Source organism: Nycticebus coucang, chromosome 14, assembly GCF_027406575.1.
Source record: "Nycticebus coucang isolate mNycCou1 chromosome 14, mNycCou1.pri, whole genome shotgun sequence".
Lineage (NCBI taxonomy): Eukaryota > Metazoa > Chordata > Mammalia > Primates > Lorisidae > Nycticebus > Nycticebus coucang.
The window spans coordinates 21,513,253-21,538,957 of NC_069793.1; the positions used below are offsets into that span (position 1 = coordinate 21,513,253).

Sequence of the window (25,705 nt, forward strand, 5' to 3'; positions counted from 1 at the left end):
ACCGTTATCATCTAACATTTCCTCCTCCAGAGGAATAAGAATTCCACGCAGGCAACAAGCTTTGTCTGTTTTAACTGCTACATCCCAACACCCAGACCTATACCTATCACAAAGCAAGAGTTCAGTAAATATCAGATGATTAAACTAAGCACTTACTATGTACCAGGCACTATTTTAAGTGCTTTACCTGGACTGATTTAATCCTCACAATGCAAAGAAATTATCCCTATTTTATGATGAGAAAATTGAGCCACTGAGAAGTACATGCTGGTTTACCAGTCCTGCTTTTCTCTAGACTTCTTGATTTAACTCAGGTACACTAGAGCATGTACTAAGCTATGGTCCTGCACAGCTTACTGAAGAAATCAATCAACAACTTCAATTCCTAATGCCCTAGGAAATTCAACTTTTCAGAAGTTTCACTTTCCTAGCCATAGACCTATGTGCTCTTAGCTAACACAGTAGCAGTAAGGACTGTTATGAGTCCATCTTGAGTGCTACCAAAACACCCTTCTGAGAATAGCAATAACCAAAAAGCTTTCTCAATATTTAGGGGAATAGTTGTCTAGGCAATGTAATACCCATCTTCACCCTTGATCTCTTTCCTCTATGCTTATTATAATACAGTTGGGAGTTAGTCCTTAGTAGGTTGGTAATATAAAAACAAACAAATGATAAAGTCATGCAATAAAAATCTTGAAAAGAGGCTCAGCACCTGTAGCTCAAGCAGTTAAGGCACCAGCCACATACACCAGAGCTGTCGGGTTCAAATCCAGCCCAGGCCTGCCAAACAACGAGAACCACAATCAAAAAATAGCCAGGCGTTGTGGCAGGCGCCTATAGTCCCAGCTACTTGGGAGGCTGAGGCAAGAGAACCACTTAAGCCCAGAAGTTTGAGGTTGCTGTGAGCTGTGATGCTACGGCACTGACAGCTTGAGGCTCTGTCTCAAAAAATAAAAATAAAAAAAAATCTTGCAAAGAGAGCCAGGCACAGTGGCTCAGGTAAATCCTACCACTCAGGCACAGTGGCTCAGGTAAATCCTAGCACTCAGGGAGGCCAAGGCAGGTGGATTGCCTGAGCTCATGGGTTTGAAACCAGCCTGAGCAAGAGCAAGAGTTATTTCCTTGGGGCCTGGTAAGATACCATGATTAGATACCACATCACCTAATGATAGTGGTTTAGCTGTGCAGATAAAAGAAACCATTTCATTTAAGATATATACCTCATCTCCCAGGCCTCATCTCCCAGGTTCAAAAATATAAAACATTAAATGTCTCAATAATGTCAACAAATTTGCTACAAAAATCGATGCCAGGTATAGATAATAAACAACAGATACCCCCTGCGGGGCCTTGTCCGTTAATAACTAAGGCATATTTAACGGCTTGCCATCAACCGAGTGTGGCGTTATGTAGAACAACTCTGCTTTATTAATAGATCCTCTAAAAAAGCTTTAGATGAGGTCATTTACATGTTTTACAGAAGATAAACGCAGAAGCCTCTGTGGCCCCTTAATTTTCTAAACAACTTGTGCCCTGGCTATTGCTATTAGCCAAGAAGAATCCACTGCTCTGAAAAACATACAAATGAAGAAGGTAAACCCAAGAACATATCTTGGCCAAGGAAATCAGGTTTCTGTTATTAAAAGAAAATTAAGTTTTAAATGAACAGATAGCCAACCTGACTCATTCAGAGGGCTACAGATATACAAAAATGTGTTAGGGTGGGTGATCCCATTGATCCATCTAGGTGAGGCAACACACAGAAGGCAAGTGGGGTTACACAGACAATTTAATACTCTCTCTCTCAGGAGAGGGATATGTTATTTTCATGTATCTATTTCTTTCACTACCCTCCTTGTCCAACTCATCACCCAAATCAACCATCTAAGTAATATAAGCTTAAGAATAAAGAATTGCTTTTATCATGAAAGGTTTTCTGTGTTCATTTTTAAATTCTCAAGAATTTGTTAAGGCCTAAAGCTCTTTATCTAGTATATAATCCTATACCTTCGACTTTCCCTTTCTAGAGTAAAAACATGAACTGGGGTATTCAAAATTTCAATAAAAAAATTCCTCATATCTAAGAAATTTCCTTTACTACAACAAAACAAAAGAAAAAAAAAAGAGCTTTTCTTAGGTTTAATAAACTCTTTTAAGAATTCACCTCATGGCTTGGTGCCTGTGGCTCAAGCAGCTAAGGCGCCAGCCACATACACCTGAGCTGGCGGGTTCAAATCCAGCCAGGGCCTGCCAAACAACAATGATGGCTGCAACCAAAAAATAGCCGGGTGTTGTGGTGGGTGCCTGTAGTCCCAGCTACTTGGGAGGCAGAGGAAGGGGTATCGCTTGAGCCCAGGAGTTGGAGGTTGCTGTGAGCTGTGATGCCACGGCATTCTACCCAGGACAACAGCTTGAGGCTCTGTATCAAAAAAAAAAAAAAAGAATTCACCTCACGTGTTGTGAACAGGTACCACCCTACCTCACTGAATGAGGTATCCGGGGAAAAGTTTCTTCACAAATTCTGAAGTCAGTCCAGCAGGTTGCTTCTCGGTGTTTGAATGTGCAATGGAATGAGGCGGTATTAAAGCGCTCCTCTTCACCCACTCCTGTCCTCACTTTGGATTTATACTACTACTAGTGCTTCTCTCCGGTAAGGAGCTGAGAATGGAGTCAAAAGAAAACACCTCAGAGGTGGACTCCACAGAGAAGAGCAAAAAATCCTTTCTCAATTGAGCCACTAACCTATACTACTTCAAAATGTAACTGTATTTGGAGAAAGGGCCTTTAAAGAGGTGACTAAGCTAAAATGAGGGTACTAAGGTAGGCCCTGATGTAATCTGGTGTCCTTATAAGAAGAGAAAACCCGGACACACAGAGAGACCCCAGAGGTGCATGTTGCAGGGGCACAGAGGGACGGCCTGTGAAGAGGCTGCCAGAGGGCAGCCGTCTGCAACCCAAAGAGAGGCCTCAGGAGAACCCGCCCCTGCCAACGCCTCGCTCTTGGACTTCCAGTCTCCAGATGGTAAGAAATAAACTTCTGCTCTATAAGCCACCCAGTCTATGGTATTTTTTTATGGTAGCCCTAAAAAATAAATACAGACATGCATAGACATTACCTTTCCCTTTGAGAATATTGGCTGCTTGAGAATGAGAACTACAACTGGTACAACTCTTCATTGTGCATAGTCTCCTACCCAAGCAGGCATTTTATCAATATTCTAGATGATCACACTAGTTCAAAAGGTGCTCTGAATAAAAATAGAGCTTTATAAATAACCTTCAGAGTTTTTAATCACATGCCACAAATTCTTCCCAAACCCAAGTCTGCCTCTTAAGCTTTGTAACCTCAGGCTATCTACTCAGCCTGTAAGGTTCTTTCATAAAAATGAGAACAGCTACTTCATCAGGTTTTCATGAGGAAGCTCCTAATACAGCACCAGACATAGTAGTTAGCATAAATGTTGATTCTCCCCTTCCCTTTGCAAACTTGGAAATGTGAGCTCATGACCACACTCATGAAACTATTCATGACCACAGAATAAGACAGTGGTTGTATCAGGCCTGGCTTTTCTGTTACCTGGGTACCTGCTAAAACTTTAGCCTTTGTTCTAAGGCAGAGGACAGTTGTTTTTGCTGAAGATAATGCTATTATCAATCATATTCTATTTGAAATTTAGAAAAGCAAAGTCCCTCAACAGAGGTCATTTGCTCCTTTCTACACTAAAGGCATAATGAGTAGAACAGGCATTTTCTACTCACTATTTTTAGAATGAGAAGCCTGATTTCTTGACAAACTATACTAAAATCATCCAACGTCCATGGGTCCCTGGATTTGCCTCTAAATACCAAAACTTTCACTCTGGCTCCTCAGGCAAGAACCCAAGATGATATGGAAGGGCAAGCCATGCTATTTCTATGTATTCTGACAAGATCTAGTTTTTCCCAAAACTGAAATGGAAGCAAGAACACAGAGGAAAGTGCAGCTGGCTCTCTCACATGTAGGGCTAGTGTGATCTGAAAGCATTAGGACTAACACGTAGCCCCAAGATACTTTTACTACACCATCTCCACCATTAACTATTCTCCCAGGCACCAGAGATGGCTTGTGATTTACATGCATCTGCCCAATTTAAAAAAAATTTTTCAAAACAGATGGTCCTCTGAGAAAGAAGAATAAGGGGCAAGAGAGCTTGAAGGTAAGAGATGACTCTGTGAATACACTTAGGAAATGCTCCCATCATATGACCTCCTGTCCTCTGGGAAACAAGGAGGAGTCGGGAAGCAAAAAGGGGGAAGCCCAAGTCATGTTTCTTGACATGTGACAGACAGCTCCTGAAATAGAAAGCCATAGGTTTCAAGTCTCAGGAGTATCACCTTCAAATATGTCAATGTTCTAAGGGTAGATCGGTTTTCCCAACTGCTGAAATCCTGCTGTGAGGTGAGGTCCCCAGCAAAACATAAGCCTCTGACTAGGAGTCTTTGAGGTGGCAGGAGCCATGAGGAGTTCAAAAGCAAGGCAGGCCAGTGGCTTGTACCTCTAAGAGCCACAGGGGTGAAAGGTTACTAAAGCAGGAGCCACTGACCAATAAAATTGTGTTTGGTCAAGCCTTCTGGGCAAAGGTTCATTTCTGTCATGCCCAGTTTTCTGAGTCACCCATGCCTCTGAATTTTACTGTTCCCTAGGCTAGATCAGGGGCTTCCTGAGTGATTAGCAGCTGATCGACTCTCTCTCCTGGCTGGTTCCACAGAAGAGCTGAAAGGTGAACTGGAAACCCTTAATCAAGATGTCTCATGAAAAATAAATAAATAAGAGCACAACTTGGGTCAACTAGCTCTAAAGGAATCTGCCTGGGGTGAGGTTTCCCATGTTTGCTATGCTAAAACCAGCAGAAAGAAAGCATACGTTTGTTTGATTAGAGGAGGAAAATATAAAACAAGCCTCACTCCAACCAGGCACACTTGAAAGGCCTGCCCTTTTTAATTAAAACACACACACAAACACAACACGCAAAGGGACTAAGAGGGCAGAACTCTGAACTTACTTCATCCCAAAAGCTGCTATCACGACAGCCATGTTCAGGCCATGTTCTCATCTCTAATCTCTTTTCCGCGTAGTAGCAGTTCCAGAGAATACCACGGGCATTCTTTTGGCTTTTCTTTTCGTGGCCATGAATACTAACTCAGCAGTCAGGTGGCACGGCAGCCTTTCCACTGTTACTACACATTCCCAGATAAAAGGAAATTGAAAATCGTGTGGGTGCAATGCCATGTATCATTTTTCCTCCTGACCAGAGGCCATGAGTCCTTTATATACTGATTGCTGTTGGAAAGCCCCCACTTCTGATTCGGGTTACTGAGACAAGCTCTGCTGTGATCCTGAGAGGAAACTCCAACGGACATTCCCCAAATCGGGAGTCTGAACAGACAGAGAAGTTTGAAACAGCTACACTTGCTACGTCAATGGTTCTCACTTTCCCCCCAACCTTTCACCTCAAGGATGACACACTCCTATGAGTAACAGTAACTATGGCTTATTACAACAGGGACTCTCAACAGAGATCCAGGTCCCCACATGCCAGCCCCAAAAGCCTATTCAGGGCATCTGATCTCTGCTTCATCTCATAATTAAAAATCACGGTCGTGGCAGATTAAATAGTTGAAATCCTTCTCTTCTATGGTTTACATCCTAAAAAGAATTCCAAAGTTTATACATGCTGATGTTTCATATGTAAAGTTACCTAAGGCTTCCAGGCAAAGAGACTCAGGAAATAACAACCTGCAGCTATTCTAAGCTAAGTGTTGGGGCCAGGTCTGCTGTTCCTCACACAGCATCACAGCCCTTCACTGTGCTACTCAGACGCCTCCATGTGTCACCAGCTTCTAGGTCTTTTCATTTCCACCAGATGCCAAAATGCCCCCCTGCTGCACTGAACCCTCAGTCTGCAGCTTCAAACCAAAAGGGAAACTTAAAGATCTTTCTAAAAAATGATTATTAATAATACCTAGATAAGATCATCAAGTCTTGATCAAATTAACTGGAAACTTAAAAAAATTTCAACACATATATGGACTTCAAACATTTTAAAAAAAAAACCTACTTGCTCCTTTCATTAAAAATGTACTGAAATAGGAAACAAGTGAACTGTTTTTCTACTATTAAAGTCCTTATCAAAATGGGCAGTACGAGCACATTTAAAGATAACAACTTAGCCTTTAAATTACCAGGACAGCGATAACTATATTTCTAGAAATGATTTACATGGAGCTACTTTTGTACTATTCCTAGTCTAATTCAGTATTAAAAATTCCTGTTCCAAGCTGTGGTATATGTACACCATGGAATACTATTCAGCCATTAAAAAAATGGAGACTTTACATCCTTCGTATTAACCTGGATGGAAGTGGAAGACATTATTCTTAGTAAAGCATCACAAGAATGGAGAAGCATGAATCCTACGTACTCAATTTTGATATGAGGACAATTAATGACAATTAAGGTTATGGGGGGGAAGCAGAAAGAGGGACGGAGGGAGGTGGGTGGGGCCTTGGTGTGTGTCACACTTTATGGGGGCAAGACATGATTGCAAGAGGGACTTTACCTAACAATTGCAATCAGTGTAACCTGGCTTATTGTACCCTCAATGAATCCCCAACAATTAAAAAAAAAAAAATTCCTGTTCCAATCTAATTCTTCTGCCACCCACATATTATTTATTTTGGGCGGGAAAGAGGCTGGTAGATTACTTGTAATTATCCTACAGTTTTAAAAGAGAAAAACATAAATATGAACTCACTTGATGATTTTATTATCTATTTTAGGTTATATAAAAAGGATAGGTGCAGTGGCTCACACCTGTAATCCCAAGACCCTGGGAGGCCGAGACAGGTGGATCACCTGAGCTCATAGGTTCGAGATCAGCCTGAGCAAGAATGAGACCCCGTCTCTACAAATAGCTGGGTGTTATGGCAGGCACCTGTAGTCCCAGCTACTGGGGAGGCTGAGACAAGGGAATAGCCTGACTGATTCAGGGTTACTGTGAGCTATGAAACCATGGCACTCTATCGAGGGTGACAAAGTAAGACTCTGTCTCAAAAAAAATAATAATAATTAAAGTAGTTTTTTTTGTTTATAAACAAAAAAACATTATGCCAGATGAGGTCCGACATAGGATCAGAAAGGGTTAATGAACTTTTAAGTGAAGATAATGATATAAATACATGTAATTGTTGTCTTACATTCCCAAGAACAGTAGTACAGAATCATAAGATTAATTGTGCTATTACAGAATTACAAATTATGCCACACCAAAAATAATTAGGCCGCTCCAAATTCTCTCAGCCTCTGCAATGCTGAGGGAGACAGGATATATACTGTGATACAAGCATATAATAAGCAACCTTATTATTTATAAATAGAAACCTTATAGATTTTGTCACTGTTTATAGCATTATGGCATCAACATGCTAAGTTGTATAAATAAACAAAATGGCTTATTTTATGAATTAGTTCAACTCTTATTAAAGACTTGAAAACAGTGTGTTCTCTACCAAACATATCAACACTTGAGAATTTACAAGTTATTGTCTTGTAAACCTACATATTTTTCTATGTGGGTACATAATAAATTCACAAAACTTGTGCTGCATTTCCTATAATGACCAATTATTTCTCAGAAATGTTTAGCAAATATGCCTAGTCCCTTGCTGTGGGAAACCGGCCCAAAGAGTCGGACAATTCTTATACAGGTGGTAAATGAATATTTAACACTTTTTCTTTTTTTTTTTTGTAGAGACAGAGTCTCACTTTATGGTCCTTGGTAGAGGGCCGTGGCCTCACACAGCTCACAGCAACCTCCAACTCCTGGGCTTAAGCGATTCTCTTGCCTCAGCCTCCCGAGTAGCTGGGACTACAGGCACCCGCCACAACGCCTGGCTATTTTTTGGTTGCAGTTTGGCCAGGGAACCCGCCACCCTCGGTATATGGGGCCGGCGCCCTACCGACTGAGCCACAGGAGCCGCATGAATATTTAACACTTTTGTTAGAGTGTTAGAGAATGTTAAGAGAAGCCATTTCCTGAAGCAATGCCCCATATTGAGGACTTATAACAAGGGATTAACTGGTGATTAACTTCAGATTCTCCAGCCAATGCCCAAGGAGGAAACTGACCATTTCACCCACTCGACCTCCTTCAAAAGGCTGTACAAAGAACATTTAAGACCATATATTTATTGGCCACTTCCAATATACTTAGTATACAAAATTATACTATAAAAAATAATACCCAGTCCATTGCCCTAAGTTTAACTTCTTAACTAGTAAGAGGATATTAATTTAGTTATCAGAAGAGTATGAAAAAATAACTTTACCACGTTGGAGTTTGAGGCATTTTGTTTTGTTGCTTAGTTTTTTTTATCTAATACATAAATAGTTGGTCCTCTATGGATTCAAGCAATTGAGGACAGAATTGTCTATACAGTACAAATATAGACTTTTTCTTGCCATTATTCTCTAAACAATATAATAACTATTTAAATTGTATTAGGTGTTATGGGCAAGCTAGAGATAATTTAAAGTATATAGGAGAATGTGTATAGGTTAAGTGCAAATACTGCACCATTTATAGAAAAGACTTTAGCATCCATGGATTTTGGTATTCCCGGGATGTCTTGGATCTAATCTCTCTCAGATACCAAGGGACGATTGTACTTTCCTCATAGGAGCTACACAAGTAATAAATTGAATCAGTATTTTTTATTGTTTGCTCAATGACGATTCTAGATAAACAGCAATATATATTTGATGAACTTGCTACAAAAATGCTTTGCTTTTTCTATAACCCCAAATTCCATTAGGCCACTCCAAATTCTCTGTCTCTGCAATGCTGAGAGAGATAGGATATATACTGCTAAAGGACCATTTTAAGTTGAACATACTTGCAAAATTGCTCATGCCCAAAACCACTTAAAAAAGGATAAATAATGTTTGTGCCAAAAAAGGGGTGTAGAATAGTTAAAAAATAAAATATATATATATGTCCAATGGATTGGGCTTATTGCTACTAACCTCTTAGAAGAGCAGGAAGATATAAAGTACGTTCTGAGGGTACATCGTGCCCACTCCTACCCCTCTGGAAGCCAAGACTGGAAAGTTAAAAGGAGAATGAAAGTAAAGATGCTCTTTTTAAAATGCCTGGAAAAACATTCTAGGCAAGAAATGCCAAAGATTCTGAAGTGCCCATCAAGCCAATGGCCTTAATCCAGGTAATGGTTTTTCCTTCTCTTCAGATGTCTGCTGCAGGAGTTTTCCAGCAAAGAAAGAAAGGAAAAGTGGTAGGGGAGAGGGAGGAGCAGCTTTCAGCCCATTTCTCTGTAACTCAGAGAGTAAAAAGAGCCAAAGATTGCAGGCTGACATTTATGGAAGGCCTGGTGTTTCCATGAAGCACTCTCCGAGGATTATTGAGGGTTAACAATCTGGTCTAAAAAGGGCAGGAAAGCTGACTGATGAAAGTCTCTTTAAATTCGATAACAGTGATGCTGTGGACCAAAAGACAGCAGGCTGGAGCTGGCAAAGATATGCAGGCTGGGATCTAGCCAGTCAGACTAAGAAAAAGATACACTGCAAACCCGGCCACCTTACCCTTTCAGTGTAGCCCAACTTCACTTGCTGAAGCATGAAAGCACAAACTGCCATGGAAGAACATTTCTAATCATGGGAGAAAAATAAAAACCTTTGGAAAACCCTTTCTTGCCTAACCCACCCTGCCCTCCCCCTATCAATGGCCAAAGGAGAGGTTCTGGACCTGCAGTAGTTAATTATCTTGCGGGTCTTTCACCTTCACATCACTGCTCTACCACCCTTTCCTTTCTGCCTGGCATTTTTCTGTGATTTTAATATCAGAAGTTTCACACGCCTGCTTGAGCTCCTGGACTCGGCAGAAAGGCCCATATAGCTGTCAGCAAACTGATAAGAACTTTAAAATGACTCCACAGGGCCTCTTTATAAAGAAGAGCCAAAGAAGCCCATAAAGAAAGAGGGCAGGGGCCACGGAAACCAGCCGCTCACACTGTTTTAACGTGGCATTAAAATGAGTTGCAGATTTATGGGAGTGTTTTAGCCCCTGGCCCAAATCATGTGGGGGATGAAGCTCGTCTCCGAGCTCCAGTGGGATTTCAAATATGGGATGGAGCTGGCTAGAAAGGAATGGGGGAAGGGAGGCAGGGGAGCAGGAGGAGGAGGAGGAGAGGAAAAGGGAAGAAGCAGAAGAGCACCCTGAAACTCGTGCGTTAGAACTCATCCTCCTCCAAGTAGGATGTGAACAACAGCTATTTCTAAAAGGTATGGGCCAGGCCTCTTAAATCCACATAAAAATTGCCTTTATTTTTAGTTCATGCCAAATAGACTCCAGTTCTTCAGCTGTTCACTACCCAAAGGTCCATTCTGACTCTGACGTTCCTCTTTAAGTTTACTTAGCTTTTTAACACTTTTAGTTCAAAAAAGTGAAGACAATCATGATCTGGCAGAGAACAGATTAGATGGGGGTAAAAGTCTCAGTATAAAATTTTTTTCCACTGGAAAAGGGGAAAAAGAATAATAATACTTTATCTAAATGAATAAAGTATTCACTGATTTTTTAAAAAGCTAGAGAATCACTGATTTTTATCTACCTATAAGCCATTCTGACCCTAACAAAAAAAATAGAGAGGTGAACCTCCTTTCATGCCAGGATATAAAATATATACCCAAACACACAGGAATAAATTCTGTTTAAAGTTTCAAAGCCCAGAAGCAAATGCATAATACATCTGTGATGGTAACTTACTGTGTGTGGTTCCTTAAGACTGCTCTCCCAGTCCGGAGGCTCCTTCCAATATTCAAATGCAGACCCAAGGGGAGACCTCATAATGACTGCCAGTCTGGAGCAAGGGGACCAGAACCTACAGCTGAGTAAATGATCTCGTTTAATCCACACCACTACTCTATAGTATTGTTACCCCCAAGTTTTAGATAAGAAAATGGAAGCTTAGAAAGTTAATTAACTTGCCCATGGTCACAAAGCTGGTAGATGAATGGCAGAGCTCAGAATTTGAATTCAGGTTTCTCCAACTCAAGGACCCATACATTTTCAACTCCCAACATTTTTCAAATTTTTTGGACTGGGACCCACAGTAAAAACACATAAATACATTTTACGTGATAACTCACTACTGAAACAAAGGCTTCAGGAAATATTAACCCTTACCCTAACAAAGACTCTGATAATTTCCTATTATATTTCAATTTTTAAAGAAAATGCCAGTCGTGGGGTGGGGGGCACCTGTGACTCAAAGGAGTAGAGCGCCAGTCCCATATACCGGAGGTGTGGGTTCAAACCCAGCCCCACCCAAAAACTGAAAAGAAGAAAAAGAAAGAAAAGAAAATGCCAGCCAAGATCCAATTAACTAACTTCATGATCTACTAATGAATAATTACCCACAGTCTGTAAAATAGTATAGCATACCATGAAAAAAAAAAAAACAATCACCAGACCAGCAGTCAGGATACCTAGGTGTCAGCTCCACTCTGACCCTAACAATTCATTCTCAACATCACTCCAGCTCTAGGGCTCACTTGTCACTTGTAAAATATGTGTACCAGGAATGGGGTGAATAATTTCTAAGGTTCATTCCAACTGTTTTATTTTTTTTTACTTCAAACTCTCAAGGCCTTCACCCATGCCTCACAGATCTTTTCATTATTCCCCACATGTGAGAACCTTCCTCTCAGGTTCTCCACTGCAAGTCCTCAATGTCCTCTTCCGCATCCCCAGAACTGCTCCATCTTGCCCTTCTTACTCACTGGTCACTTTCTGCAGGAACAAGCCGCTCAGTGGAAGTCAGTGTCCTGACAGCTCACCCTCTCTCCCCAGCCAAGATCACCCAGTTGTGAAAATTCCTTTCACCTACTGATCCACTCTCATCTTGGGGTCATTCCTGACTCCCCTTGGCACAGCTGAGTACACAGCACTTCTGGCTTTGTAATTTATATATTACTGAGTACTCTTCCCACGAAACTGAGTGCCTTTCTTAAAGATGGGATCTGTGTCCCCCTTTTGAAAATCTCCCTAAATATACCAAGATAATACTAGGAACAAAGCAGGTGCTTAATTGGTTTGCATTACAAAGTTAAGTGTCCTGATTCTTCTAAATTTGGAGAAGCTTAGGTGGGCTGCTCTAGGAAAAGCCAACAAACAAAAACTGCTATCACAAAATGATAAGTGCCCTATATAGACTAAGTTCCAGACACTACTTGGTCATATTTGCCCACAGACAAAACAGATCAAGGCTGCCAAGGAAAGTAGCTTTATAGCCTCTCCATCTGACTGTGTGGATTTAAATCTCAGAAGCTATACAAAACAACTGCAAATCAGTCCAAACCTTAAAGACAGGAAAATTTATTTACAGGCCCTAGTGCACTATAAATTTGAGACAGTTCTATTAAAATGCTTTTCTTGGCTTCCCATCAGATACTTGGTAAGTCTTTTTCCAACAAGGTTCTTAATACCAAAAATGAAAAAAAAGTTAAACACATAAAAATGTTCTTCCTTGAGGGTTCCAATTAAATGAGTCCTTATTTTATCCCACTTTAAACAACACACATAGACCACACTCCTTCACAATATGGATTTACACACACGGGGAAACTCAAAACACAGAATATACAGTGCTACCAAAAAAAATGATGAACGTTAAAATATCTCACAAAATGATTACGCCCCTCACCAAGGCTCTCCCATTGGCCAAAAAGACTTGCTTTGTAGAACCACAGTTGTCTGTTTCACAGGAAGAATTCCCAGGATCAGGCCAATGTGTCTGTTTAAGGGGAAGTGATCCAGTAGCTTTTTCAGGGCAAGTAGGAAAGTAGAGATGGGAAAACAGAGCCTGGAGTGGCACGTCAATACTGGGGAGTCACGGACAGGGGAGGCACGGAATACTTGGTAGTTTTTTAAAAACCCTAAAGTCTAGTTAATATATATATAAAATTCTCAATTTCACAGCTGCAGGGTTGGGGTGGACGAGTAGGTAGTGTGTGGATGAGAATGACAGACGTTATGATACCAATCCTGAAAATCAGAAGTGAAACCTCTTCCACATTCCTTATACAAGAGGAATTTGCAGAGATGAGTTCAGTCCTAAATGTCTCAGGCAACTACTTCTTCAAGAAGACTATTCAATAAGCAGTCAGCTTGAAATGTCGGCAAGTTGATCCTGATATTTACTCTTAATCCAAGCTGCACAGCTCTGTGGTTTGAACAAAGTTGTGGGACAGCAGAATAGCGTGTACTCCCTGCCTGTCCCTCACATGCTGTGTGGTCTTGGGAGGATTACTTCACATCTCATTATCCTTTGTTTTTTTCACATAAAAAAATTCAGATTACTCTTCTAATGGCCTATCTCACTACTCTGCTGAAAGAGTCTGCTTTGTAAACTGGTGTGTGAGGGGGTGGGGGAATGAGGGGGAAATGGACGCAGACTGCCATATAACTGTCATGGATGTAACAGTCAAGTCAACAGCACAGGAGACCCTCAGATAATACATCAGTCTGGGTTACTGAGGGTTCTGGACATCTGAGGGTTTCCTTTAAGCAAATCACAAAACACTTTTTGAACATAAAAATGTAAGCATTTTAAACAGAACACTTTATGAAACATATTACACATGATCCAATATTTTAAAAATAAACACACTAAGCAAAATTATACCTTAGCCTAAAGATTCAGGAGCATCACCAGCAATAGCAATTTCTGTATTTCCACAATTTTAAGATGCCCCATCAATAATAATATGGTGGGAAGAAACAGAAACTATATTCAAGTTCAAAGTAGTGATACCACACATTTGAATATCAGAAATTCAAAATATGTAAAACAAACAAACATATACTTCTATGAACTGGGGGAGTTTTTTACCTTACTGTGGTACACCCAGCATACAGTAAAGCCTGAAAAGCTGTCTGATATGCTGAGAGTTCTTGTTTAAAAATAGCTTTTCATCTTCTCTATTCAAATCAGATTGGCAGGCGATCTGTCTTAGAGACCTTCACTTGTCTTTCTCCCCTTCAAATTTGTGACTTCTAAACTACTGTGGCTATGAAAACCAAATAATTCAATGTGTTGCACAAATAAGATAAAATAAGAGCCCCATTGTAGGGGTTCTCCTATAAAGCACATGAACTTCAGTGTATGCTCACACACATTTTGCTGTTTTGTGGCCTCTTCTCTTCTTGATCCTTGTAGGTAAGAGCACCACATGCCTGGGGTTTTATTTTCTTAAAGAGACATTTCCTGTCTTTTTCCTAATCAACGCAATATACCCTCAAGTACTTCTTAGCAGCACAAACATTTTGTTTGCTTAATAGGAAAATATGAAGGCCCAATGATCAGTGCAGTAGCCTGAAAAGAAAATGATTATTTTAACATTTTAACGTACTCCAAGTGCTAAAGGCAAGAGAAAAAAGAAGATGCTGAATGTTTCTGCCACCTCAAAGGCTCCTAGTCAATTGAGTACAAAGAAGAGTTCAAAGGCAAAGCAGGCTCCTGACTTCCACCTCCTAGTGTGGCTGAGGTTAGAGGTCACTGCTGATGGAGCCACTGACCAATAAAAGAATGTTTGGAAATTCTACTCAACAGATAAACTGGGGATCCATTTACACTTCTCTCCCTGTCCACACAAACATTTCTGAAGATATAGTCTCGTGTCTGTCCAGCCTTCTGAGACCCTAGATTGTACACTTTTCCTTTGTGATTCAAGGGAGACTGGAGATATGAATGTTCCATTTGACTACAAAAAAATATTTAGTTGCATACTTCTGCCTGCCTTCCAATGTAAGAAAGACGGCTGATGCAACTCCCATCTTTAAGGCCTACCTTAAATGCTACCTCTCCAATAAATCCATCCCAACAACTTGAACCCAAACTTTCTCCCTTCCTGTTTCAGATCTCTCATGCACTTTGGAAAACTGGCACCATCTTCTCAACTTTCTGCTAAAATGACCCTTGTGGTTAGGATCACAGATGTCTTATTATCTCTCATAATCTCTCCCTGAAAAGCACCAATTAGGGCTTCAATAAATTGATTAACTAGTTAATTAGCTCATAGGACAACAAAAAGCCAGCTGACAAATCAGCTTTTTATTCTGCTATAATTTTTATCCCCTACTAACTTAAGAAACTGTTTTTTAACTTACTCACAAAAATACACTATAAGCCCCCACTAACTTGTCCAATGACACATGTGCTAGCACTGCTCTTTAGGGGTCTTCTAGAGTAAATACCAGAAGAATAGGTCATACTTTTCTTCAAAAATCTTAGCTTAACTACAGCTCTGACTTACTTTAGCCTCTAGCCTTGTATTGAACTTTATGGCTGCTCCACTATCAGAACTAAGGTCAAGAGAGGAATTTAATTTCCTTTCCCTGTTAGGCAGAAGGTCTTTCTCCCTTAGTATGTTCAAATTCCCAAGTCACAACGTGAACTGTCATCACTACAGACATCAGATTGTAGCTTTTCTGATCCTAAGCTCTAAACTGCAAAATGTTGCTGCAATACCTTCCTCTCCAAAATCCTACTCTACATTTCTGAGATCAATTCAGAAACTTTAGCTCTTATCTCATCTAGGGAAAGCACAATCCTGTGCTAAGCACGATTTCTTCTTCATCTGAAAGAACTGGTCTCTAGAGAGCAGCTATAAGGATGGTGTCAGCATGAGGCACCAAAGTGGCTCAGGCCATTTAGGATTTCTTAGAGATTTAAATACCCAGAAGGAAAACGAGTCACTTAAAAGTGGATGGAGACCTCTGCTGGCTACTACTATCCATGCAGCTCCCTTAAGCTAGTTCAGACTTTCACAGCAAGCCAATTGGATCCTCTCTTCATTCTGACATTATCTTCAGGCTCTAAGGTACCAATTACTGATGAAACAGGCTTTTCCCTAAAAGTTTATGCCTGTCTTATAAAAATACCCACATCTGACTTCCCTACAGAGAATTCATTAAGGTGAAAACTTTTCAGAGTCAGTTGTATGCTATTTTTTTAGTTATTCCTACCAATGTCCAGTTAAATCAATGGAAGGTAAACAGAAAGCAAAATGAAAAGCAAATTTTGGAAAGAGCATATTTTTGCATCAAATAAAGAACTCTCTAATATTAGAGAGATAAGCCATCAACAGAACACTGGGTCTCAACAAAACAATTTTTTTCTCTCCAATTCCACCCCAACAAGGTCATTTGGCAATGTCTGGAGACATTTTCAGGCATCACAACTGGGGGAGAGGTGCTACTAGAATCTACTAGTAGTCAAACCCAGTCATCCTTTGTATCTAACTGGGAATTACTTCAACCAGATAATCTCACATCTAATTAGGATCAGTCCAGTCTAGAGATGTTAGTTTGGGAGCACAGAGTACTCAGAGAAAGGGGAGCCGCACTGAGGCGGCACTACAGCAGAGAACTGTAGACAGAGAGCAGCACGAGGAGAGAGTTTGGAAAAAGGGAAGGAAGGTGCCAAGACTGGCTCTCTTTTGCAAGCTGATGTAGTGGAAAGTGCTCACCACCAAAAGAGGTAAGTGGCCCTTGTGAACAGAACTGATCCTGGGGGAAGAGATGGCCACTCAAACTCAACGATTAATGTTGTCAGGGTGAATAATATTATTGCTGGGAATAAGAGTTTCATAGAGTTTTTTAACAGCTGCATGGAACATGACAGATGATTTAACAAACCCCTTCATTTCATAAATGAAGAAATGAAAGCTGGGGAGCTTTGGTGACTTTTTTTCTTTTTAAGAGACAGAGTCTCACTTTGGTAGAGACTCTGTCTCACCTTGGTAGAGAACCGTGGCATCACAGCTCACAGCAACCTCCAACTCCTAGGCTTAAGCGATTCTCTTGCCTCAGCCTCCCGAGTAGCTGGGACTACAGAAGCCCTCTAGAATGCCCAGCTATTTTTTTTGTTGCAGTTTGACCAGGGCCAGATTCGAACCCACCAGCCTCAGTATATGGGGCCGGTGCCCTACCCACTGAGCCACAGGTGCTGCCCCAACTTTGGTGACTTTTTATGGTCAGACAATTCATAGGGACAGAACAAGGGTGCAAACCCAAGTCCTTTGACTCCAAATGTGTCTCTCTGAAGCCAACTAATCTACAAATACCCTGTTTTAAAATGACTCACATTCACTCAAACTCACTGTTCTGTGATTCTGAGCCTCCAGTGAAAATGATCTGCCATACTTGTCTCAGAGCTGTGGTTCCCAGCTGTCCTCCTCTGGGACAACAGCATTCTGTGACCTGGTGGCAGTAGGTACCCTGCTCTGAAAAACAAATGATTGTATTTCCCAACTTGAATGTGGAAGGGCAGAGAAAACAACTGGACAGAATTTGCTCATTTTTACCACCCCAGTTTTTCCTTAACCTTTCTAGACTAAAATCTAGTATAAAAAAGGATCTACTTTACATATAATTCTATATTTAGTTATGTTAATAAATCAAGATGCTATAAAAAGTAACACAAAAAGCACAAACACTATGACTCTTCACACAGCATTTTCTTCTAAAAGGTTTTAAGAACATGGATTAGATTGAAAATCTAGAACTTTCTAGACTAATTTTCTGATTCACTAAAACTTGGATGAGATCAGCAGTTAAGTAACAACCAGGAAACCCATAAACTTAAAATAATCATAAGGATGCTATGAATAAACCACAGGCAGGCTAAATTCAACCTGTGATATATGTTCAAATCAGAAAGCCAAAATGCTTTACAGATGAGAGTACTGAGGCTCAAAGAAGGCCCAGAGTTTGTAACATTCGAGGCTGACGCTCGTCACAGGAAATCTGAGGCAAGAACCTACAGACTTAATCACTGTGTGATACAGTTTAGTATCATAATAAAAAAGAGTGAACACATCCGTAACCTTTACTCTCCCCTAAAACCATAAAATGATGATTAAGAATTCCTAAAAATAAGATATAAGTACCCCAGATAAAATGAATGGGAGAAAAGATAATAGCAATAAAATGTGCAAGCTGAAAAGAAGAGGGAGAAGTGGTAACTAAAGCTAAAGGGACAAGAACGCTGCGTTTTAAATCAGCTGAGGAAAAACCTGAGTGGCACCCGCAAAACCCCAGGTCAGGGAAAAGTGGGGTTAAAGCAGGAGGAAGACTGAAAATGTGTTTAAGCAACAGGCAGAGCTCAAGACCCTTGTCCCCATTCCACACAGCCAAGCAACAGCCCAGCTCTCACCCAGGCAGAAGCCTGTGGCCTCTTCTCTGTCTCTGCCCGCAGATGGGGGTGCCAAAGTGCAAAGGAGGATACACCCACGTAATCACCCACTTAATGCTGAGAACCCACCGAGCCTCATTCCCTGCTCCTCTCCTACATAGATAAGTTTTTCGTTTTGCTTGACATTTAAGCCCAATTAAATTTTAAGAGAAAGAAGGGAACCAGGACTAAATGGAACACCCCGCGGAGTACTTCAGAGGGTTGGGGAACCGCCCAGGGAAAAGGAACATCAGAAGAAGGAAGAGAGATTTGAAAAAGCAGACAGAAAAACGGCAAATGCTAAAGGGGAGAAGACCTCTTAATTATAAAGGCCGTCTGAACTGGGAACCTCGGCCAGCTTGTCCAGCAACATTCTCATGGTCAGACACACAGAAGCACTGCCCTAAATGTGGTCCAGTCTCTGTGGTTGTCTTAAGAACCAAGACTATCACCTGCTATGACTAGAGACCTTCCAGGGAGTTTCAGCTTTGCATCCTGAGAACAATGCCACAGTAAGACCCTAAAATCGCAGCAGGCTTACCTCAGCAGAATCTCAAATCTCTGATAGTGAATATTTCAAACCTTACTTGATGCAACTCACTCTAAGACTGCTTTCCTATCCTTTAAGTCTGATTAGTTGATCTGGTAGAGGAAGAAACCCCACTCCACCAGCTGCCGTCCTCTGCGTCCAGGCGTTCACGGCCACCATTGCAGCACCCATGCTGCCTCCCCACGGGGGCTGCTTGGACTTGGTCTCTTACCTGTCTCTGCATTTCTTCAATCTGTCTCTGGGGGATGCTCTGCAAAATACTGTACACATCTGACATCTTGTCTTCTGGTACAACCACAGATGCTCTGCAGACAACAGCAAAACAATTTACATACATACGGCCCTTTATAGAAAGCCCTTCCACGGTAACCCTGTTTCATTCTCATGAGCAGAAACAATACCCCAAACCTCCTTCGGCCCCACATTCCTTCTGGTGAGTATGCTCTCCCTCACCTCCCTTTCTCATGGCCAAACTTCCCAAAGGTGTTGTCTTACCAGCTCCACCTTACCTTTTATTCTGCCTCCGCTGCCCTGGTGTGCTCTAGCCATAGTAGTCACCTGAACACACCATGCTCCGTCCAACCACAGGGCCTCTGCATGTGAAATTCTACCCACCTGCTATACCCTTCTTCACTCCCTTTCTAAATTAACAAATACTTTTCTCCATTAGCTATCTACTCAAATCTAATCATTTATGTAGCATAGACTTATGGAGACCCTATTATGTGCCAGGCCCTGGTAACATAACAGTGAACAAATCAGACAAGGAAGATGAGGGAGTAAGCTGGCCATGAGAATGCCTGAGGAGGGAGCATTCCAGGCAGAAGGATTAACAAGTGAATAGCTCTGAAGCAGCAGCATGGCGGGCAGGTACCAGGAATAGCAAGGAGGCTACTGTGGCTGGAACAGAGTAAATTAAGATGGAGAACAGCAAGAGGTAAGAAGAAGCATGAGCGGGTCATAGAGCCCTATAGGGCCACCTTGTAGGACACAGAAAGACATGTGCTTCCACTCTTAGATGGAAAACCAGAAGGTTTTGGGCAAAGGCACACTATGATCTGATTATGTTCCAACAGGATCATGCTATCTAAAGTGTTAGAACAAATTACAAGAAAGCAAGAACAGGAAAAAGGAAAACATCTGGAGACCACTGTGAAAGCAAGAGATGCTGATGAGGGAGGAAGTGATGAGAGGGACGAGAGGGCAGAGCCCACAGCGTATGGTGACAGATGAGATACGGTGGCCAAGAGCAAGACGGAACTCGACAATCACTTTTCCTTCTTCACACTTTCAGAGTCTGTAATTACATTTGTATAAGTCAATTTATTAAAATCTAAACCCCACTTCTGCCAACTAGGCTGGTCCATTAGGACAGAAAGTGTGCTGGTTCTATTCACTAATGTATCCTGAACACCTGGTATACACTACTACCTAGCTCACTGTTAGCACTTGATAAATATTTGTTAAACAAGTAAATGATTTCTGCTAGATCAGTGGTTCTCAACCTGTGGGTCACGGCCCACAGGAACTGTATGCAAGGGCCGTGGCATTAGGAAGGTTAAGAACCACTGTGCTAGACAGATGGGAAAGCCGAGGTTTAAAAAAGATTCAGTGATGTGCCAAGATTATCTGAACCCAGGCATTCTGACTTGAAATCCAAAGTCCTTCCACCACTGATTCATAATGACCACTAGTCAAAGCAGATCTAGATTCTCATAGTCTTTCTACACGTAGAAAGGAGCCTCCCCTGAGGAGCCTCACCAATCCCACTGCCAATGACAGCACGTGTCGCCTCTGCCTCTTCCCCTACCATCCCAGTGAGTCATGGCTCATCTCACCACAGGATTTGGTAACAGCCAGGTTACTGCCTATCGTCCAACACTAAACCTTGAGCCTTCTAGAGGAAAAGTGTGGTCCTGATCATCTTTGTCTCACTATACCTGACACAGTATCTGGCAAATAAAAGGTGCTCAATAAATGCTTTCACAGGCAGATAAATGATGGAAATGGCTAATCACTCTTCTACGGTATGAAAAATAATGCATACTGTCCATCTTCAAGCTGAGTCAGGCTCCCTTGTCTCCTCTGGCTTCCACAGCCCCTGTACTTACATCTGCTACGGCATTTACCGCGAAATATCATAATCAGTGCTTTGTCTTCCTTCACTAAATTTAGCCTCCTCAGAAACAGAAACTCCTTCCAGCCAATGTGAGTAAATGAATTAATTAGTGCTATTTAAATTGTTCAAATGTTGGGGCGAGGCGCACTGGCTCACATCTGTAATCCTAGCACTCTGGGTGGCTGAGGCAGGTGGACTGCTTAAGCTCAAGAGTTCAAGACCAACCTGAGGCAGAGTGACACCCCCATCTCTAAAAATAGCCAGGTTGTCGTGGTGGGCATCAGTAGTCCCAGCTACTCGGGAGGCTGAGGCAAGAGTCTGAGGTTGCCACAATCTACGATACCACGGCACCGTACCAAGGGTGACAAAATAAATAAATGAATAAATTGTTCAAAGGTGGTGATGAGACTTAAATCAAGATATAAAAAAATCTGGGACAGGAGAAAGCAATTAAGCTTCTGAGGCAAGGATAAGACTGAGAGATAATCAGATGGAACTAATTTCCAATAATCTTCAATTTCCAAAGTCTTGAGAAAAAGAAACATGAGAATAGAGTGCTCTCTGGTTAATTATGGCATTAACAGCCAACTGCCAATTCCAAGCAGGATCTATTGTGTTCTATTTGTACACGGGAATGTTTCTAAGCTTTCACTCACAAAGAGGCTCTCCACTTGCAGCGAGTATGTTACACAAATTTGGCAGATATTCTAGAGCAGTTCTCAACTGTGGCTAAAAATCAGAATTACCTGGGAGCTTTCACATTCAGAATTCCCAGGGAAAAGGCCAGGCTTTTTTTCTTTTTAAGTTCACTCTGCAGTTACAGTCGGAAAGCACTGTTCTAGACTGTAGTTGGTAGTCATTTTCTGCTAAGGGGCAGACAATGATATTTAAGGCTTTGTAGACCACACAAGCTCTGTTGTAATCACTCACCTCTGCCAATGAGGCACAAAAATAGCCCACCAATACACAAATGAAGGGGCATGGCTGTGTTTCAGTAACACTTTATAAAAAAGCCAGCCTGCAAATTTGGCCCACAGGTCTCAGTTTGTAAACTACTCTAGGTCAATGTACCAAACCTCCAGACAGATAATAAAGCAAAATAGTCTAAGGGCGCAGTTCTCAAAGCTTGGTGCACATTAGAAGTACCTGAGGGAATTTTTCTCTAATACAGACAGAACCACTAGTCTATAGAGTTTACTAGAGGGTAATACCCACCTCTTCCAGTCGAGAACTTCAGAGAAAGGCAAAATATAGGAATCTGCAATGACAACTGGCACACAGCCAGCTTGCAGTACTTCACTCAGCACTGCCTGGCCCAGACGGGCTCCACGAAGGACCACACAAAATGTAGCTTCCTGTAGGAGTACGAAGAGAGATAGGGGATTACAAGCCAGTTTCCTTGGAACCATTAACTTCCCTCAAGGGTTGAAGCCAAGTAATACTTGGCACCAAAATGCCAAAGACAATAGCTTGCACTTGTAAAATCTGAAAAGCTTAACTGGTTGCAACTGGTTTTGTATTGCCACTCTTCAGAGTTACTGCTATTGGCATTCTGTAACTTCTATTACCACTAAGGACATTCTGAAAACATTCAAAACCAATGCCCAATTCTTCCCCCAGACATCCAGCAGACGTCACTTCCTGCAGACAGGTTTCTTTTAGCTCTAGTGTACTATGTAAACACAGGATGGCACATTGTCTGAACACTGTCTTACCTCGGCATACCGAGTAATGGAATTATTTTGTCTGGGGATTTCAGGCTCTGGAGAGGACCCCCTACAGGGAAGATATAAAATCTCTTTTCATCTTTCTACTCCCCATAGCATTTTGCAGTGTGCTTTGTATAAAGAAGATATTCATTTCCTTATGCAATTCATTTGAAAGGATATTAAACTGGAATGTTCTAATTAGAAACAATAAAATCTACCAAAAGCAAAATCTCAAAAAGATTTCTTTCTTATTCACTTCCTCAAAGCCCCTCAATGTGGGAAACGCTTGGGAAAAGAGTGATCTACAGGATAAAATAGTTGCAGAAGGCAAACCAAAATAAGAAGAGACTCTAAATCTCTAACACTCAGTTTCTCCCAGTTTTTGCCCCTTCAGAAGAAATTTTGAAAAGGTTCTTTAAAAAAAAAAAAAACTACAGAAAAAGAAAATTCAGAGAAAATTATAAACACACTCACTATTCCAAACTTCTCTGGGGATAAATGAGAACAGCAGAAAGAGTGAAAGAACAGACTCTGCCAGGGCACCTGGGGCACAAGTGGAAAGTTCCACCTGACCTCAAGAGTTGGCATCCAGATGTGGACACACATTCTGATAACCATTTTTCCTATCTCGACAACGGTTACTACTATAAATACTCCTGCTCACATCACCACTGTTATCAGTCAAACATTCCATACAAGACGCAGGACTTTTTGAGAAAAGTATTTTAACAATCTCAGTATGGGCTAGCTCTCTGGAGATCCCCATCCCCCCCAAATCATGCTAGTTCCTTGGTATTTCTCCTTGAACTAACCTGTGTTTTAAATATTTAAATGAACAAAGCTCAATTTCTCCTTTCCTAGTTCCCATGCCCTCGAAGATCAAATATCTTGCTTATAAAACATCCCCAGAGGGACTGCTCTGCCTATGATTGCGGAAGTACAGCCATTCTCATGATGTAAGTAAAGGTCAGGTAGGACATGCTAAGGGTGGTAAGCATACCAGCAAAATAAGAATGGTAAAAACAACCAAAAAACCTGTCCGCTCCCAAGGAAAGAAAGCTGACTGTGGCCTTGGGGCCAACATGGCCAGGAATGCAAATTGTCACTCAAAAGAAGGAAATTTCTCTGGACTGGCTTATGAATACAGGGGTAAAAGCAGGACAGCTGTGCCTGCTTTGTCCATGTGGCTTCTTTGTAAATTACGAATTTACATTTTTGAAGTATAATGAATATTTGAAAGGCGTATGAACTCTTACAGACCAAATGGCTTTGCAGGAACACAGTACACCACACATCCGAGCACCTGGAGGTCTGTACATCCAGGGAGAGCAGTACTACATTTGCTTCCCCCTTTGCTAATTCTAGTTGACTGTAGGAAACAACTCCAGTTTGTTGGGGTCAATTTCACCCTGTAGAAATGACCTCTGCTGAACCTTGAGAGAGAGGAGGAGGACACTTACCTGCAGCACCTGGGGGTAATCGAAGACCTGGTGCTTTTGGCAGCGCTTCCGGACAGAAAGGACACCCTCTGCGAGGTTGGTGCACTTATCAAGCACGAACACTGACTCTCCGTGTTTGGCCTGGAGGGCTTCTAGGTCTTCTCTATACTCAGGATGGAGACCCACCTGAGAGGACAGCAGGAAGTACCGCCGAGGGCTACAGGGGGGAGAAACAGGTGACTGGAAAACTGCCGCTGGAATGCTAGGCAGGGTAGAACACACTGTGATATTAAACTGAGGAAGCACTGGTCAGTGTTTCCTGACTAGTGCTGATACCCACTGATACTATTTTTTTGAAATTACACTCTCTAACAGTAAATATTTACCATATTATATACTATGTATGCTGTAAGAAAATAAGGTACAATTCACTCGTGTTGAAATAGCATGCAATCATAAAAAACTGTATTTAGGAAGAATTCTTAATGCTCATAATATGCCAAGCTTAAAAAGTATGCTATAAATTCATGTTTATATAAAGAGAGAAACCGACTAGTTGATTGATAATTTACAAAGAACATCATGTTATATCTCAGTCTCTGGTCTGAAAAGGAACTGAGGACGTGGGCTGCCTTCCTCAAAAAGGGTTAGAGGGAGGTCCAATGGGCAGTGCCGCTGTCCAACCCGAGAGTTCTGTGAAAGTCTGCTGCTGGCTGTCAGATGGCATCCCTACGCTATGGAAAGGCTCCAGGGATAGAGTCCCCATCACTGAGCCCACATGAATAGGAAGAAGACTGAACTGATAGTCGCAAACAAGAAGGAGAAAAAATGGTCTTCACCAAAGCAAGAAACATCTTAACTTCTGGACTGTAAGGAAGTGTAAAAGAAAATGGGGGGAAGAAAGGACTTCCAAGCGTCTAGTGTCATACCGATCGCATGGGAGGCATAATGTGAAAACAAAGTCAGTAAGTCTAAAGTGAAGGGGCAGAGTTTGGAGAGCCCAGACGGTAAATCATTCCCTCCTTGAAGGCGAGACTCTCACAGCAGAGAGGGTACAGGGCATCAAGGCTACAGGAGTTACGCACCTCAAATCCAAAAATCTGAAATCCAGAAAGCTTCAAAATCCAAACTTTTGAGCACCAACTTAATGCTCACAGGAAAAGCTTACTGGAACAATTTATATTTCTGATTCCCAGACTCAGGATGCTCAACCAGAAATATAATGCAAATACTCCAAAATCCAAAACATGTCTGGTCCCAAGCACTTTGTATAAGAGATACTCAACTGTAGGAGCTGAGAGACCACTAAAAATCACTGTTAAGGAGATGAATCGTATAGATCAGGTTCCCCACACCCAGAAGCAGTACGCACTTAAACTCAGCTCAAAGATGTACAGACCAGAGAGAACACTGGCGATGTACCTCACACACAATGCACCAGAGAGAACACTGGCGATGTACCTCACAGGCAATCACCAGGCAAGCCAGTATCAGGCTGTGAGTAAGAAAGGACCTAAAACCTAGAGTTTGTGAATCCATCTCTCTCTCTTTTGGCTTCAAAGAGAAAGGAAGGGTAGCTGTTACACTTCTTTAG

The 25,705-nt window shown here is 41.6% G+C and overlaps 1 protein-coding gene across 2 annotated transcripts in view; it reads right to left on the bottom strand.

Annotated features, from left to right (window-relative positions):
- EXT2 (exostosin glycosyltransferase 2) overlaps positions 1–25,705 on the bottom strand; it is a 159,672-nt gene that overhangs the window by 109,315 nt on the left and 24,652 nt on the right. For both annotated transcript variants that reach the window (XM_053560750.1, XM_053560749.1), the window contains 3 exons: positions 24,133–24,328; positions 22,179–22,318; positions 19,056–19,149 (listed from right to left, as the gene is read on the bottom strand). In XM_053560750.1, the coding sequence (XP_053416725.1) occupies positions 19,056–19,149; positions 22,179–22,318; positions 24,133–24,328 (430 nt within the window). The remainder of the gene's footprint in view (positions 1–19,055; positions 19,150–22,178; positions 22,319–24,132; positions 24,329–25,705) is intronic.